At 41.7% G+C, this 17,929-nt stretch overlaps 1 protein-coding gene across 1 annotated transcript in view; it reads left to right on the top strand.

Annotated features, from left to right (window-relative positions):
* COL28A1 (collagen type XXVIII alpha 1 chain) overlaps positions 1-17,929 on the top strand; it is a 113,201-nt gene that overhangs the window by 64,441 nt on the left and 30,831 nt on the right. Inside the window, exons 24-27 of the mRNA XM_039521098.1 lie at positions 3,863-3,931; positions 5,026-5,094; positions 14,965-15,033; positions 16,926-16,994. Of these exons, the coding sequence (XP_039377032.1) occupies positions 3,863-3,931; positions 5,026-5,094; positions 14,965-15,033; positions 16,926-16,994 (276 nt within the window). The remainder of the gene's footprint in view (positions 1-3,862; positions 3,932-5,025; positions 5,095-14,964; positions 15,034-16,925; positions 16,995-17,929) is intronic.

Genomic DNA, 17,929 nt, shown 5'->3' with positions numbered 1-17,929 from the left:
TTAGTGAGACCCCCACAATAAATCTAGTCTCTTCCTTAATCTTTCCTTTATAGCAGAAAGGGAGCACTTTCATAACCCTGCCCCCCCTTTCCCAGCACACACTGGTGTCCAGCCTATAGCTCCCAGGGTTCCTCTTACTATGTGTCCCAGGATGCATTGCTCTTGGGCTCAATTGGAAATGTAGCCTGAGCTGGATCTTGAACCACTGGTAGAGGGCCAGCTTTCCCACTGATAATCTTCCTACCCAGTTCACACACACACACATTTAAATTTTTGATATGCAAAACCTTGAGCATCTGAAATTCCATTTCCAAAAATTTGGACACACAGTTCTGGGAATACAGACTTAGAAACCACTTAGAAACCACTTCTGAAAAATTGGTCCACAATGATAAAGGCTCCAAACATCATCAGCTCCCTGAGCAGTGAAGTTGAAATATACTAGGGGCCAGATTTTCTGCAAGGTCTAAGTCACCATAAATCTACCAGCTGAACATCTGGCCCTACATGCCTATTGGTGTCATGTTATTTTCCTCTCACAATTAATAAGGTCTGATTCTCCACTGTCTTGCATTTTGTTTAATTATTTACACTTGAGCAAAATGAAAACAAAGTTGATATAAAATACTTCTAAATCAGAAATCTCAAATCATACCAGTTGTAATGTTTTAACTTACTTTGCACAGGTATGAATGACTAGATAGAGTGCAAGGCAATGGAGATGAATGCCCATGCTGTCCCTGCATTACTGATTTGGGGAATGAATGGAATAAGGTATACTCCTGCCCACAATTAACCTATGATGCCAGCCTCCATCGCCTGCTTGTTAAATTTTCAGACAAGCATCTTTGTGCTTTCTCCCTCACTTCCCCTCATGCTTGAGAAGAAATTCCTGTAAACGTCTCTGAAGTCACTTCATTGTTCACCACATCCCTTCTCTAAAATTCTTCTTTGCTTTGATGGTTACAATAAACTTGACAATGGCTAGGCAGTTGTTATGCTAGACCTTTGCCTATCCCGCTGACCAATATCGTCTCACCGTTTCCTCGTACTACCCATCTGTCTATACCCAGCTATTATCTCTTGTTCTGTGTTTGTATAGCACCTAACGCAATGGATCCCTGGTCCATGGTCTCCTAAGCACTATGATAATACAAATTAATACTAAAAAATAGAAAGGAGAAGTGCATAATACTTAACTAGGTACTCCACAGATACAAGCAGTGGTACTTGGCAGTTAGCCTTGATGGCTATGGGGTCTAGAAGATTCATGGAACTTGGTGGTGAAGCTGCCATAGAGGCTAATTGACCTGGATCATATAACGCTTCTAGTTTAGGTGCAGTTATGAAAGATTTGGGATAGAATAAATTGAATATTCTGAAGCATAGGAATATAATTGAACTGCTTTTTTAACAGCAGCAAGCAGCTGTTTGGCAAAATCCCCAGCTTTTATAGAAGAGAACATGTTAACATGTTTGTACTGGTCTGCTAAGGTTAAATGGAAACATATGTTTGGCAGCTCTTTACAGCACTGGAATTTGAACTAAAAATAGAGAAATGAACTTATGATTCATGATTTCCCTTTTCTTAAAAAGAATAAAAAATTATTAGGTTGACTACGTGTATTAGTGCATCCTTTATTATGTACAAGTATTAAGCACTAAGTAGACATATTTTCTGAGGGGAAAATGAAAGTTTGGACTTCCATCATTATTCCTTTATAGTAGTTGAACTAAAATAATAAATTAGGGTTGTTATCAAAACCACTATTAGACTTCTGTACCTGAGAACCATGATAAGTATTTTCCACAGTCTTGTGCAGGCTATTACATTGTGATTTTTGTACTGCACCAAGTCTCTTAAAAACCCAGCGATGGTTTAGAGCCACTATATGCATATCCTTGGTGTTCTGGACATGTGGTCTTTCAAAAGAGCTATCCAAGAAATGTAGATGATTTTATCTGTATCTGTTTACAGACTGTAAGTCCAAATACTGAAAGAAAAATGTTTTAGAGTTAGTAATGTACAGAATTATTACTAAGAGTACCTTCACTTCAGTGCACCTCACTTAAAGATGTCAATCTAAGTAGGAACTTCTAAAGCTAAATCCTCCCCTTTTCCATCCTCCCTTTTATCCCAAGTTACCAGCTCTTGTTCTGTTCTGTCACTGGCTAGCTCAGATCTGTCACAATCATATCTAGTATAGCATGATTCATTTTGAATTTCATCTTCAACACTGCTCATCTGTTTCTGTCAGTGATCTTCTTACAGAAACTCGGAAAAACAGAAACTCACTCTTGCAAGGACTCGCCTTAGCCTAAGGCTCAGCAACAGGATTTGAACTTTCAGATTCTCAGCACATACTTTTACCACTTGAGTTAAAGATTAACTGTTATGCTATATGTGGCCCAGCCAATAAAAGGGGGAATTAACACACTTTGCAGCAGGGGTGCTGGAACAATGTTTATAGTGGGGATGCTGAGAGCCATTGAACCAGACTATAAACTCTGTATATAATGGAAACCACTTCAAGCCCGTGCAGCACCCGCAGCACTCCTAGTTCCAGCACCTATGCATTGCAGGTAGTTTGCACAACTGCTAGATAACAGTAGAATGTTGGAGGATCACGATCCATGCCTGTCCATGAACGGGGCTTGTAGTCTAGTAGTTACAGACAGGATGGCTAAGTATATTGAATTTGCCATTTATTCTGAAAGGCAGTGTGGCTGAATGAAGGAAACTGGGGTTCTTTCTTCGGCTCTGCAAGAAGTGATCTAGTGCAAACTCAATAAATTTACTTCAAAATGGCAGTGTGGAAGGAGGAAGAGAATTGTATTCCTAGAGTGTGGAATTGCTTTTGAAATGCACAGAAATATAAGCAGTGGGAGATGTGAGCTAAAAACTCATGATCTCCTGATTCAGTGCATTTTCCCCCTGAATCAAAGGAGATAGAATGTGCAAGAATTTCTCTCTCTCTTCCCCACAAAGCACTGTCTGGCTCCAGGGCCGCCCAGAGGATTCAGGGGCCTGGAGCAAAGCGGGGGAGCTGCGGTGCTTGTACTCACCCGGCAGGGGTCTGGGCCTTTCGTAGCATTTCAGTGGCGGGAGGCCCTTCATTTGCTCTGTGTCTTCGGCAGCACTGAAGGGCCCCCCACCGCTGAAATGCCGCCAAAGACCCGGAGTGACTGAAGGGCCCCCACCGCCGAAATGCCACCGAAGACCTGGACCGCTGCTGGGCCAAGGCTCTTGGGGCCCCCGTGGGGCCCGGGGCCTGGGGCAAATTGCCCCACTCCCCCCCCCAGGGGCCCTGTCTGGCACTGGAGTACTGTTGAACCTGGAGGCTGATTTACCTGGAAAAAAAAATCAGACATACCACATAATCCAAGACAAGTTGAGGCTGACATGTCATATTCTCAGTATTGCGAGCCTCCAGTGCTAGAACATCATGAGTCAAGCCCCAAATAGTCAGGAGATTAATAAGACAATCATGAGGTTTTTTTAAAATAATAATCCTTTTTGTTGGCCTCCTGGTTTCTGAGCCTTTAGGGTGCACTCACTTCACATTTTCAAACTCTTCTCTGCAACCACTGTGCCTAGGAACATACTTTTAAAAAAAATGAAACCTGAGGTTCTCCTGGAATCTCTCAATTCCAGAAGAGGCTGTACAAATCAAATAACAACAACCTCCCTGCCTCATACACACACACAAGTAATGTGAGATTTGCAATAAAATCACAAGAGCTGGCAACACCGTGCTCTATTGTCCCCAATAGTTTCTTCATATATTTGTTTGTCAGTATATCTTGTGTGTCAATGTTATTTACTGTCCAGTTGCTGATACAATTTTTCATTTGTATTCAGGGTAACCCAGGACTAACTGGAGCACGTGGGCTACCTGGACCAAAAGGAGATGGCTATCCAGGTGCACCAGTATGTGTTATTCTATGTAATTTCTTAATGGCAATTAGATACTGTACTTGGTGTCCCAAGTAACATGAATAATTTCATGTATAACAATAGTTATGTGGGTATTAGTTATGGGAGTTTGCTGCTTTGAAGGGTCTAGAACCAGTTAGGTTTCTCTCTCATTTGAAGTAACAGGAACATTTTGTTTACATTTTGGAGGCCTCTAACGTCTTAGTTTCCTTGTTTATTTAAAAAAAACAACCAACTAACCCCTTCCCTTTCCTAAATACAGGCATAATCCTGCAAATAATTACCACTGGGCATGATGTTTGGGTTTTTTAGTGACACTACTCCTGCTAGAAAGCAAGTGATCCCATCCCCTCCTGCCTCATGACTTCCCCCACTCACCCTCTCCCTCACCCCCAACCTTTCCCCTCTCATACTCATCTGGTGTCTTTCCCCTCACAGTTCAAAGATACTATAGCTTCCCATATCTAAAAACCCACTCTTGTCCCCCACCTTATCCCCACATCTCCAATTACCTCACTTCATCTCCCTTCTCCTGGTCACCTTCAAAATTAGAACACACCGTCTATAACCATTCCTTCAAGTTCCAATCCTTCACCTCCATCCTGGATCCCCCTCATGCCACTGAAACTGCTGCCACCAACATCTCTAACAAACTCAGCTTGTAGGGTTGCCAATTTTGGTTGGACATATTCCTGGAGATTTAGTCACATGACATAAACTTTCATTAAAGATTAATCTTTAATTCCTGGAGATGCCAGACCAATCCTGGAGGGTGGGCAACCCTATCAGCTTGGCTAAATCTAAGGACCTGTACCCCATCCTCCTGGATTTCTCAGATGCTTTTGACACTGAGAGTCATGCCCTTGCCCTGCTTTGGATTTTGTGACTGTCTCTCCTACCAACCTGTCTGTTCCTTCGGTGTCCTTCTTGGTATTTAAGGGAAACCACTCTTCAGTACATGTAAATAATGTTAAGCTTCTGACAAAAATATCCAATAGCAAAAATGTGGAAATTTGAAGCTAGGGATGAAACTCCTTTCTTTCTCATGGTTTAAGAAACTACTCACTATTTCTCTGGTGTTGTGCTAGGGACCTCCAGGGCTGCCAGGCTATCCAGGACCAAGAGGCCCAAAAGGCACAGGAGATCCTGGACAAAAGGTACCAGTGCTATAGTAATGTATACTATTAAAATAGCAGACCTCTCCAAAATATGAGTCCAGCAAACCTGAGATGCATGCCACATATGATGAAATGGTGCAGTCCCTTCTCATGCCTTGTATCACTGTCAGGTGTTGATTGTAACATCTCTGTCAGAGTGAAAGCCCTTCCTTGTTTTATATACCCACAACCCCACAGAGAATTGTCACAAATCTACAGAATGTCTCATCTGAGTGCTGGAGTTTGCATTTAGAATGCAGAGAGAGCTGCAGAATCTCATGCAGGTGGAGAGCTGCCTAGTGACTATGTGTCTGCGGAGATTCACATGCATTGCCTGTTCTAGAAAATACCGTACACAAAATATCTTGTACTGATGATAAGTGTACTGATAGGAATATGCAAATATTGAAGAGAAGAAATGAAACTCCCATATTTTGAGAAACCATGTGCTTTTGGGGGATGACAACATTTATTTTGTTTCCTTCCATTCCCATCATCTTTTTCCCTCCTGCCTTCTATTTTCTATTTGAAATGTGCAAATCATTAAATACTGCCCTGTGGGATACTGTAAAGCAGTTTCTCTTTGTTCTCTTTCCTCCAGATTTGTTTTTAAATGTAGCAATTGCAATGCAGCTCTGTGGTGCAGCTATCAGATTGTCTAGAACATTAAAATACTTTAGGTGACACTGCACATACTAAAGATAATAAGTAATAATTGGAGATATACCAATCTCCTAGAACTGGAAAGGACTTTGAAAGGTCATTGAGTCCAGCCCCCTGCCTTCACTAGCAGGATCAATTTTTGCCCCAGATCTCTAAGTGGCCCCCATCAAAGATTGAACTCACAACCCTGGGTTTAGCAGGCCAATGTGCAAACCACTGAGCTATCCCTCCCCCACCCATGAGGGGAGGGATGAAAACAATGTGGAAGCATTTCGACTCCTCGTTTCTAATCACATTTGTCACTTTTAGTTTCCCCTAGGTGCAATGCCTCTCAGCCACTAAGTCTTTGGAGTACTTTCCTAATACATCACTAGTCCACTTATTTTCAGTGTTATAATTTTTAAAAATCTCATTAATTCTATATTAACTACTTTTTCTTGGGAGTCAGAGAAATGGGAGCACATGGTTTCCCTTCATTTCTAGGTTTGTCTAGGAGAAAAGAGAGCCAACTGGTATTTTTAGGACAGTCTTTTATCCTAAGTTTTCCCAAATCTTTTACATTTTCACAGCTTTGAATCTCATGATATATGGCTACTATATATTAGTATATTAGCCTATCAGGCTACAACAACATTCTGGGGATTGTCTTTCACCTGCAAGGGACACATTAAAATCTGGCCCAGATGTGTAGAAACCAAAAATCATCAACTGGAAACAGTTTGATACTTTTTCATAAAGAACTCAGTCACCACTGACTCCAACTAGCAATCACATCCTAATGGCCAAGGACTGAAGGGGAGATGTAACCATCCCCTCTCATTCCAGGCAGAACTGAAGCACATTTGCAGTATGTAGGAAGCTTGTATGTAGTATCTTCTCTGTGCATGGCAGCCTGCAATGCTGTCAGCTTGGCATGTTTCATTAACAATAAGTTTATTTTTTTTAAAAGAAACCACTTGATAGTAAACTTTATTCCATTGTGAGTGCAAGATAAATGTAATTCTTTGGACAGACACAGACATTAAGGAGATTATTTTAATAATTTTGAACAGCAATGAGATATAGAACTAAATCAGTGTTAAAATGCATCAAAAGCACAATGTGTAATTGTAACTAGTTAAAGTAAGATACTATGTGGTCATGTAATATTTCCATTATACCAGAAAGTAACATACTAATAAAGTAACAGCTAATAAAAGATACTGTTATCTCAGCCATCCATTATTTATAGTGAAGAGTCTTGTAATCATTTGATTTACACTTCATCAAATCAGGTCCAGCAAGCAACTTTCCTCTTGTGAGGAGTCCCATTTAAGCCACTGGGACTATTCACATGAGGAAAGTTAAGCACATGCTGTTACACTGGAGTGGATCATGAACGTGAGTGCCTACCTCAGGCCAGACTGTCAAAAGTAGGGAAGACTCCCTAAGTTGGTGGTATGTTCTATAATTAGATACCACCAAGCCAGTACCAAATGTGAACTCCTGGATTACTATAACATTACTATTGCTATAAATACACTAAAAAGTCCCATACAGTCCTCTTAGACTCCCCAGTCTATCTTGCCACCCAAACAAACCACACTTAGTGATAAATGGTAACTTATACAAAAAAAATCAAATATTCTTGGTTACTACCTGTCCCAAGAGACCAGTCACTCACCTGAGTGGAGTTGCATTGTAGCTCTTACAGCGATAATACTGGTGGACAGTACTATAATAAACTAACTATAGGTTTACTAGCTAAGAAAAAGAAATGAGAGCTATTAAGAGGTTAAAGCAGGTAAAAATATCTAGACTTTGATGCACTTGTACATAATTCCAAATGGTAGCAGAGATGTAGTAATTTGCCAGTTTTCCAAAAGTCTCTCAGGCTTACCCAGAATAACTCTGGGGATCTCAGTCTTCTTGTTCAGTTATTCTGCCCCGTTAGAACCCATAGAGCCCAGAGATGCAGGATCTTTCTCTGAATCCATACTTAGAACTTCTCCTCAGAGAAAACAAGCTGACAAGCAGGGGCGGCTCTAGACACCAGCGCGCCAAGCAGGCGCGTGGGGCGGCCCTTTCCCAGGGGGCGGCATTTGGCTCCGGTGGACCTGCCGCAGGTATGACTGCGGCAGGTCCACCGGAGCCCGGGACGAGCGGACCTGCCGCAGGCATGACTGCGGCGGGTCCCCTCTTCCCGCGGCCCCGGTTGTCCCCCCCCCGGCATGCCGGCGGCAGGTCCGCTCCTCCCTGGCTCCGGTGGACCTGACGCAGGCATACCGGCGGGAGCTCAACCGGAGCCGCGGGAAGAGGGGACCCGCCGCGGGACCGCGGAAGGGCGGCGCAGCGCACCGCGTTGCTTGGGGCAGCCAACTGTCTAGAGCCGCCCCTGCTGACAAGGTCACCACTCAAGAGGGTTCATTCTTTGATTGATGGAGAGAGAAGAGTGCAGTGAACACACGCAGTGACCACTTGCCTTCAAATATGTATGAATCAGTACTTTCCTGTTAAAGTTCTTTATTTTCATTACACAAGGCTTCTTTCTTGTTTGATGGGTTATTTAGTTACCGGGTCTATACAATGTAAATGTTTGCCATTATATTATAAAAGGATACAGATAAATGAAAACAATTCATGTAACATAATTAGTTGTCATGACGTTTAAACACCAAATATATTCGTATACAATTAGCAATCATATTGATCTATACTAACACAGAAGTGAATTGGCCTGGGGCTTTGGCATGAACTTGCACCTGCCAGTTGCCAGCATCACACATGTGTAAATGGTTGCAGGATTGGGGTCTAGAACAGCTCAGAAATGAGAACTAATTCATAGATTTCCACCTAATGCATAGAGATTCTGCAATGTTCACTGAAGGATATATCTATTTTTGCATGTAGTCACTTATGCCAGGTCATGTCACTTTATCAAAATGCGTGATAAATGGAAAATGTTCTACCGTAAACTTAAGTGTAGCTTTAAACCTGTCAAAATTAAGTATTAAGATATAATCCATATTTTAACAAATCAAGTGCTAATTATTTGGAAATCTCCATAGAAGGCTATTAAATACAAACAGGCCTCAGTGAATTAAGTGACAAAATAATTTGGCAAAGGCAAGTAAATCAGCAACATTCTCAAACATTTATTGGAAACTTCAGGTGGGACTGGAATCATCATGTAAATTAGACACACCTTCATATTTTTGTAGACTTATTCCATGTTTTTATATAAAACATTAGAATTGTATAGTTTTGGTTCTGAGAAGTACACTGATAAAAATGAGTTGCAATAAAGGTTGTCTTTTCAAATTATTAAAAGACGGGGATCTCTTACAATACATTCAGAGCCATTCAGAGTGTTATAGAGGGTTACAGACAAAAGCTTGGAATCTGAGATCAGATCTCTTCAGGCAGGCTTCCACTGAAGTCACAGAGGCTGCTTATGAAATTCAAGGACCCACCTATGCTATTTGAGTGTGGCCAAAATTTATAATGGAATTCAGTAGCAATGGGATACAGAATGTAGGAGCCTTGGTCCAAGCAAGCTGTATAGCAAAGAACCTTAAAGGAGTAACTCTCTTTGCATTTTAAGCAATTAATTTAAGGCCAAATCCTAGTCACATCAAAGTCAGTAGCAAAACTTTCCCCAAGTTCCACAGGAGTATTATTGGTCCTTAATATATCACAGTGTAACACTGACAGACCCTGGTTGTCGGTGGGCAGGATGGAATCTGGGGCCTCTGGAGCTCAATGCATGAGCCTCTACTGCATGAGCTAAAAGCTTGCTGGCCCTTAGCTAAGGCAGTAGAGCAGACTTATTAATCTCTTAGTGGTCTCAGTGCCACTAGCGGGTACAGAACACCACACTCAGGAGGTGTGTGGGTTACAAGAAATTCAAAAATATGTTTATCTATATGGCCTGAATTAAAAATTTAGAGTAAGGAAATTTAATTAAAATTTAACTTATTTACATAGTTAATTTTTAAAAAATAGTTTTTGTTTCATGCTCCAACTAGGTGGATGTATGTCTTAAGCCAATCAAAGTGAAATATTTAATTAAACTAAGGTTGACTCTCTCCAAAGAGAATGGCTGTAAGTGTTGCAATGTGGGACGATTGTACCACAAAGGGGTAATATCCTGATTATACATCTGTAACTTTGGTGCAGTGCATCTATAATAAACTTGACTGGAGAGCAGATAGTGAAAGAAAGAAAGAGAGACCAAAGGATCTGATCTTTTTTCTCCCCTCTGTATGTACAGGTGTAGGAATTCTTGTCTTTTCCCACTCTGTAACCTACCTAAAACTATCTGAAATGCCAGAATCCCCCCAGGTGAGCCCAGAAACTGGAGACTTGGTAACAATTTTTATAAACTGTCAGATTTGAAATAAAACTTTGGCACAATGGACCTCGCACTTCTCTCTCTCACACACACACCCCCCACACACCCACACACAAATGAGTAAGAACAGTATACTCATTTCTACAATTAAAAAAAGCACACTTGCTTAACAAAAGAGAGACAGTCATAAATTTGCATGCTAGTCAATCTGAAATTCCACCGAGCACCATTATATAAGAATGTTCCATACATCTGAATTGCAGCTCTGTTCTCCCTGCTTTCGGAGATGGGTTCACATATGTGTACACTACAGAATAGAAATTTTGTATAACAGAGAGCTGATTCACATGAAAACAAAGTTGAAACATGTGGAATGCATTCAGTATAGACAGCACCAAATTTTCTAAAGCATAGACAGCAAGGGCATGGGAAGCTGGTACTTAATCACAAATGGATATAAATGCACTTCTGCCAACTGAAGCAAAGGTTAAAGAAATTTACATTCTAGACAACACAACATTAGAAAGAGGCGAACCGCCACTCTCACTAAATAACAGAGGAAATGCAAAAACCACCAGTACGGTCCCTAGTGTATGAATGATGAAGCCAGAAGCAGTTGCAGGAAGAATATCATCCAGACCTTGGCCCCTGTGTCTCAGAAATAAATCCAGAAAAGAGGAGACAGAATGTTTCCCCTCCTGTGCACTCTCTGCTTATTTCATTTTCACAACAATACTGTTTAATCCACACAACCTCCTTCCCCCACTGGAACATTGTTTAAAAAATACCAAACACAGGTAAAGTTGCTAAATGATGTTTTACAACATATTACATATCACAAAATCATTTACACAACACAGGGAATCTTACCTGCTGCTCACATAGAAAACAAATGCACTGCTCTTATCAAATGTAAGGAATGGCTTCACAACTCAAACTGCTTCTAAGAAAGATGTTTATTTTTAAAAGGGGTGGGGGAGAAATTAATACACATCACTGTATTACAGCAGGGGTGGGAAAACTACGGCCCACGGGCTGTGTCCTGCCCATCAGGCCTTTTAATCCGGCCCTGGAGTGCCCGCTGGAGAGCGGGGTCGGGGCCTGCCCCCTTCTGCACGTGCTGTGGCTCTGCGCGGCTCCTGGAAGCAGGCTTTGGGCGGCGCTTACCTCAAGCAGCTCCCGGAAGCAGCAGCATATCCCCCCTCTGGCTTCTATGCCTAGGGGCAGCCAGGTGACTCTACACGCTGTCCCCTGCCCCAAGCGCCGGCTCTGCAGCTCCCATTGGCCGGGAACCATGGCCAATGGGAGCTGTAGGGGCAGTGGCGCCTATGGACAGGGAAGCACGCAGAGCTGCATGGTCATGCCTCCGCATAGGAGCCGGAGAGGGGGACATGCCGCTGTTTCCGGGAGCTGCTTGAGGTAAGTGCCGCCTGGAGCCTTCGCCCCTGACCTGCTGCTGTGCCCCAACTCCCTGCCCCAGCCCTGATCCCCCTCCCACCCTCTGAACCCCTCCGTCCCAGCCCAGAGCACCCTCCTACACCCTAAACCCCTCATCCCCACCTGAGAACCTGCACCTCCAGCCGGAGCCCTCACCTCCTCCCACATCCCAACCCCCTGGGCCAGTCTGTAGCCCCCTCCCGCACCCTGAACTCCTCATTTCTGGCCCCATCCCAGAGGCTGCTCCCCCAGACAGAGCCCTCACTGTCTCCCACACCCCAACCTCCAATTTTGTGAGCATTCATGGCCCACCATCCAATTTCCATAGCCAGATGTGGCCCTCAGGTCAAAAAGTTTGCCCACCTCTGTATGACAGCCAAGAGTGTCTGGGCTACATTATTCAGCCTACAGGAGGAAGATGATGGTGGGGAATCATTCTGGAGTGAAATTTCATATATGTTCTGACAGTAGTTGTCATCTTTACAAAGTATATTTTAAAAAATCAGCTTATTTTTTTCTTTAATTACAGGAGGGGGATAGATGCATTGAAAACTTAATCTGCTTGTTTGTCAAATAATCATTTGTCTGGAGTTGAAAAAATGAATTAAAGACATATTTAATAGTAAATAGAGTACTAAATCTGTTCCAAATTCTAAATGTGAAAACCAGCGAGTGAGTCTTTCCACTGTCTTCAATGAGCTTGGATCAGGCCCTTAAAGAAAATTGAGGTTCTGTCAGAAAAATGCAAAAAAGCGAGAGAACACAAACAGGATCCTCTGACACCACCTGGGGAGTATGCTGTGAATTAAGAAATTGTAGGGGATATAGAACTGATTTTTACCAACTGTTCAGTAGCAAATGTAAACTATACTGTTGCATATCACATTCACCTATGATGCTTTTTCTCTGGAGAGATTGTGATCTTTGTATCTGCCTATATGTTGGATCATATTTACCTGTACATTTCCTTGTTTGTATCATTTAAAGAAAAGAAAGCCCATCCTTACCCTTCCTCCCCCTGCAATGAGAGTTTAAAGCTTTTCAGTGGAAAATTGGTAGTTTTCATTGTAGAGCTAATCATATTCATGTTAAAAAATGCACTATATTGTGTGTGTGCTCAAAGTTATGTCATATATCCCCTACCCACCCAATTGCTTCCAGGAGTTACATATGTTCTGCAGCTCACAGTAGCCCCGAATCCCCCATAGCACTGTACATCACAAGGACTCCCCTGTCACCGCCATCTTGCCTCCCACATGGCACCTCTGCCAAGATTTGGGAGGGGCCTTCAACATGGCAGCCTGTGGCCTGCAGTAGAAGAATTTTCTTACAGCCAGCTAAGGGATTTTTGTGGTCTACAGGCTGCGGGGGCGACGGGGGAGGCAGAGAGGTGTGTGTACGTGCAGATAGTCTATCCTATAATACTGTGTGGTACCCATTTGGGAACACATGCATAGCTTACCTATAGTTATGCCACTCACAGGTGATGTGATGAACTTGAACTCAAACTCAGGCCAATAAGACCATCACATCACTCGCACTGAAATTTCAAACATCCCAAAGTCCTTCAGATTTGGGCTTTTGGTTCAGGCACATTTTAACATTTACAAATGCACATATGTATCTCTGGCACTTGCTAGGGGTACACAAAACACTACCAGGAAACAGGAAATGGAGTATCATGGCTACAGAAAGACAATCCATAATGAAGTAGTTTCCTACTAACAATTGGATCTGGGGTATTTCAAATAGAACCAGTTGTTGAATTTTGGAGAGAGGAGTTTAATTATGGAAAATCACCAAGGAGACGAAGTAAAGCTAGAGAATGAAAACACTGTACATTTGTTTTCCTCCTGTTTTAGCCAACTTGATGTCACACCATCTTTCACCCATCTACTGATGTTGATACATGGATTTGCAAGCCTCCTCTGTGAAACAGTGTAACATTGGTTATCCTAATGCAGGTGCTCCCTCTACAGGCCATGTCAACATTTTTTTTTAAGCAAGTACATGTAGACTGAAATGTTCTAACTGGTACCCTGTTAGGATGACCAGACAGCAAGTGTGAAAAATCAGGACAGAGGGTGGGGGGTAATAGAAGCCTGTATAAGAAAAAGACCCCAAAATTGGGACTGTCCCTATAAAATCGGGACATCTGGTCACCCTATACCCTGTTAACTGAATTTTGTCTGTGAAAGCCATAGGACTATCACAGGTTTTTAGTTTCCCTAAAAGTACAGTAGCTTTTCCAGTCCCTGATGTTAATACATAGAATGATTAATAGCTTAGCAACACACTGTCTTTTGTTCTCTTGCTTGTGCATGCACAAACACATACGTGCATTCAGGTTATAAGTTCTAAAAGAAAATTTCTTACTAAAATGTATTCATAATTTTCAGCTTCAGTTATTCACTCCATATGAACAAAATCTATTCTTTTTTCAAACCAGCATACATTTTCCAGTGGTGATCTGCTCATCTTATAGCTATTTTGTCATTTTTACAATGATGTCTCATGCTGAAAAGAGTGCTAAAATAAGACTCAACATTCCTAAATGCTAAACAAAACAAAAACTTGCAAACTCCTACCTTTCCTTCTCTTCTGTGAAGCTAATAAGAACTACAAAACGATATCCTTGCTCTCAGGACAAATGCATCTTTGTGATTTAGAAACAGGCCAATGAAGAACATGTACAATATCCAAAAAGAACCCCTTGCAAAAAGAAATGAGGGTATGCATAATTCACCTTTAACAAGTTCAGCAATACTGTTAAAATAAATGGATGGTTTAATCTTCTATCTGAATGAAAACTGTTGATAAATGGATTTATTTCTCACAAAAGGTGTTGATTGGACAGCCTTGGATACTGAAGTCCTTTAATTTCAGAATAGGTACATCACAGACAGTATAAGAGTATAAATGTCTACAGCAACCCACCAGTATGATTCAAGTCTGCCCTGCAGAGTTCCCCAGTAGGAGGTAAAAAGTTAGTATAACCTTCTTCAAGCCTGTTCATTCCTTTGTGACAGACAAAGCAGCAAAAAAGTACCAGCTGTAATGGTGGTTTTGGTGGTGTGGGCCTTTGTCAGTTAGGAACTGAATTGAAACCAAGAAATTTTAGTTACGACGTTGAACAGCTGTCATCTGATCTGTGTTTTGGCATATATAGCTTCTGACTCACATCCCTGGTCATTTTTATGTACAATTATTCCCATTTTGTTTTTTTATCTTAAACAGAATTGTTAAGCATACACTTAGATTTATGTACGTTTTAAGATATCATATAAACTTGACTGTCTCATCCTGGATTTTTTCAGGAATGTATAATAAATACAATACAATAATAAAGTTCTAAATGAAAGAATGGTCACTACCTCAAGTATATCAGTTCATGAGTTAGTTACTAGATGAGAACTGATTTATGTCTCTCTTTTCAGGGAGAGCTTGGAGCAAGGGGACTGCCAGGACCTTCTGGGCCTAGGGGAATAGGAATATCTGGTCCAAAGGTTTGTCCGAGTCCATTTTGTAGATTTGTGATCTTTATGGATGCTTGAGACCTGACATGACCTCATCTACACTCGTGTAACTTCTTTGACTACTGGATTTGAACTGGTACGACTGAGATCAGAATCATGCCTAAAAGATACAGGCCCTGATCCTGTACCTATTTATGCATGTGATGAATCCCACTGAGCTCAATGGGACTACTCATATGATTAAAGTTAAGCATTGCAAGTGTACAATGCAGGTGTTTGTGAGATTGGGGCCTACAATTGAATAGATAATCAAACCAATAAAGCCGCTAATTAAATTTAGTAACACAGACTGTGTTTGCTTCTGTTTATTTCTGTGCTGTTTCTTTTTAGGAGTTTCCTTTGAGGAGGCTTTTTAAAGTATATCTATCTATATCTATATACACATACACACACACCAGCAATTCTTGCCCAATTAAATCTAAACCCAAGTCACCAAATTAATGAATAAAAGATATTACTTCACCTACTTTCTCACTCTAATATCCTGGGACCAACATGGCTACAACACGGCAAACTATATTTAAAAATAGTAATATATGGATTGAGAACAAAAATTGCTAGCAAAAACTAGTGTCAGAATATATACTACTTATGCTAAACTTAAAAGGGAGTAACGGAATTAAAGAATTATTTTAAATGGAAAGAGAAAAATCATTTTATCTTAAGAATTTTGTGGCCCTGATTGAAGCATGTTCTACCCAGGTCTCAAAATAGTCATTTCACCAACATGCTATATTTTATACAAACTCAACCTAAAAATAAATCTGTGTACAACCTTGCACATCTCTTGCCACAAACCACAGCAACTACTTTACAGTGGTTTCTAACAGCTGGAAGATTCATGAGCTTAACAGCTGCATATAAAGGTTCTTAAGACACCTGAGTTATGCAGCACTTCTAAATAGTATCTGAAGAATACTGGCACTTCACACAACATTGGAGATACTCCATTTACTGTATTGGAGAAACAACAAAATAGTAAGATGGACTAAGACAATTTGATTCTATGATTCTATGTATTGAGAGACCCAAGGGAAATAGAGAGAGAACAGCCTTTGTATTTCCTAAAGCACAGGGCTGTAGTTCTTCCTGGCCCTTACAGCTTTCTCCTACACTGTGTAAGGACCAGGCAGAATGTGACTCTGAATCAGCATGCCCAGGCCCCACCAGATGTGTCACAATAGTGACCTTTGGCATACCTGGAGATGTGACACACAACAGGTTAATGTGTACAACAGCCCACCTGTTGTATTTACAGAGGATCTGAGATCTCCACTGCTTTGCCCCTTGTATATTCAGTTGCACATGTGTGTAGAGCAAGCGTACAATGCTACCCCATCAGAATGTTTTTCACCCACTTTGTACAGTGGAAAATCAGGCTCGGCTTCACTGGTATAATTCATTCATAAACTTTGGGATGAGTTATTCCCTTGCTTACCATGGTGTATACAGGACTCAAGAACTACCTCAGTGTAAACTGTGTCAACCAGAGGAAAATCAGGGTCAGAATCTTAGGTCTGGTCTACACTGCTGCTTAGTCAATGTAAGTTATGTCACTCACGGGTGTGAAAAAATCACCTCCTTGAGCGACGTAGCTTACATCGACCTAACCCGGAGTCTACACTGCCCTATGTCAGAGAGACACTCGCCCACGGACTTAGCTTCCGCCTCTCGGGGAGGTGGAGTACTGAAGTCCACAGGAGAGCAGTGCCGATTTAGCATGCTAGTGTAGACAAGCCCTTACAGGTTTAAAATGCTTCTACTCTTATCTTTGCTTGTGGTAAATGTGTGTTGATTAAGAGTAATGTTAGTAACTGAGAGTCTTCAAACTAATCCTTTTTTTGCTGAACAATTCTTAACAGGGAGCTGTGGGACAGAAGGGTTTGCCAGGTCCACCTGGCCCTCAAGGGGATAGCATACAAGGAAGCAAGGTAACCAAGTTTAACATGATCTCTAGCCAAGAGATCTCTATTTAAAATAATCTTTTGCAGAGATTCTTTGTTTCTTTTTTGCTGCGCGTAAATTCAGTGTAGAGGGCAGTTTTAATATAGCCAGTTGAATTAATCTCTGCGAATATTAGTTGTGAATTTAACCCCTAAATTGATGAGTTGTTTATGAATTATTTACTTCAACTATTCACCTTTTGTTATTTGTGGTGTGTGATTGGTCACCTAAATTACTCTGAATTATGTCTGCTGTCCGATTAATACTTTTTAACCACGAAAAGTAAGTCTCAGTTTTACAAGATGCTATTTATTTATTTGGATTTTTACTACTCTATAATAAGAGGGTGTCCACAGGCCCCCGGACATTGGGGGCAAAGGGGACAATTGCCCAGGGGCCTGGGTGATTTAAAAAGGCCCAGGGGCCCCTGGCTGCTGCAGCAGCAGTGGCCAGGAGTGCCAGGCAGGCCCTTTTAAATCACCCAGGTGGGCCACAGGGCGCCTATGTGCGTGAGACCGTTCTAGGCTCTGCACTCTGGGGGCCCCATGGGCCTGTGTAGGCAGTCCCAGAACTGACAGGGGCCCAGAATTTCTCTCGGCAGGCCTGGGTGTCCATTCATTGCTCTGAGCACTCTTCAGCATATTTTAAAAATACACTGACAGGCCTGTCATTTACCCCCAGATTAAATCAAATAACCCAGAGACAACATAAATATAACAGAATTAACCAGCCTCTGGCACAGTCCCTCTCCCCGCCCCCGGTATCAAGCTCCAGCCATCTCTTATGAGTGAGGGAGCATAGTGAACCTTGTAGTGCACTTTGAGGGTTAACAAACTGGCTGTTATGAAGAAAGGTAGGGAAGCAAGTTCTTAATGGCCAGGGCCTTAATGGAGAACACCCCAAGTGCCAACCTTATTTTCTT

The sequence above is a fragment of the Mauremys reevesii genome, linkage group 2, assembly GCF_016161935.1.
Source record: "Mauremys reevesii isolate NIE-2019 linkage group 2, ASM1616193v1, whole genome shotgun sequence".
NCBI lineage: Eukaryota > Metazoa > Chordata > Testudines > Geoemydidae > Mauremys > Mauremys reevesii.
The sequence above is the reverse complement of the archived record's forward strand: the minus strand, read 5'-3'. Positions and strand labels throughout refer to the sequence as shown.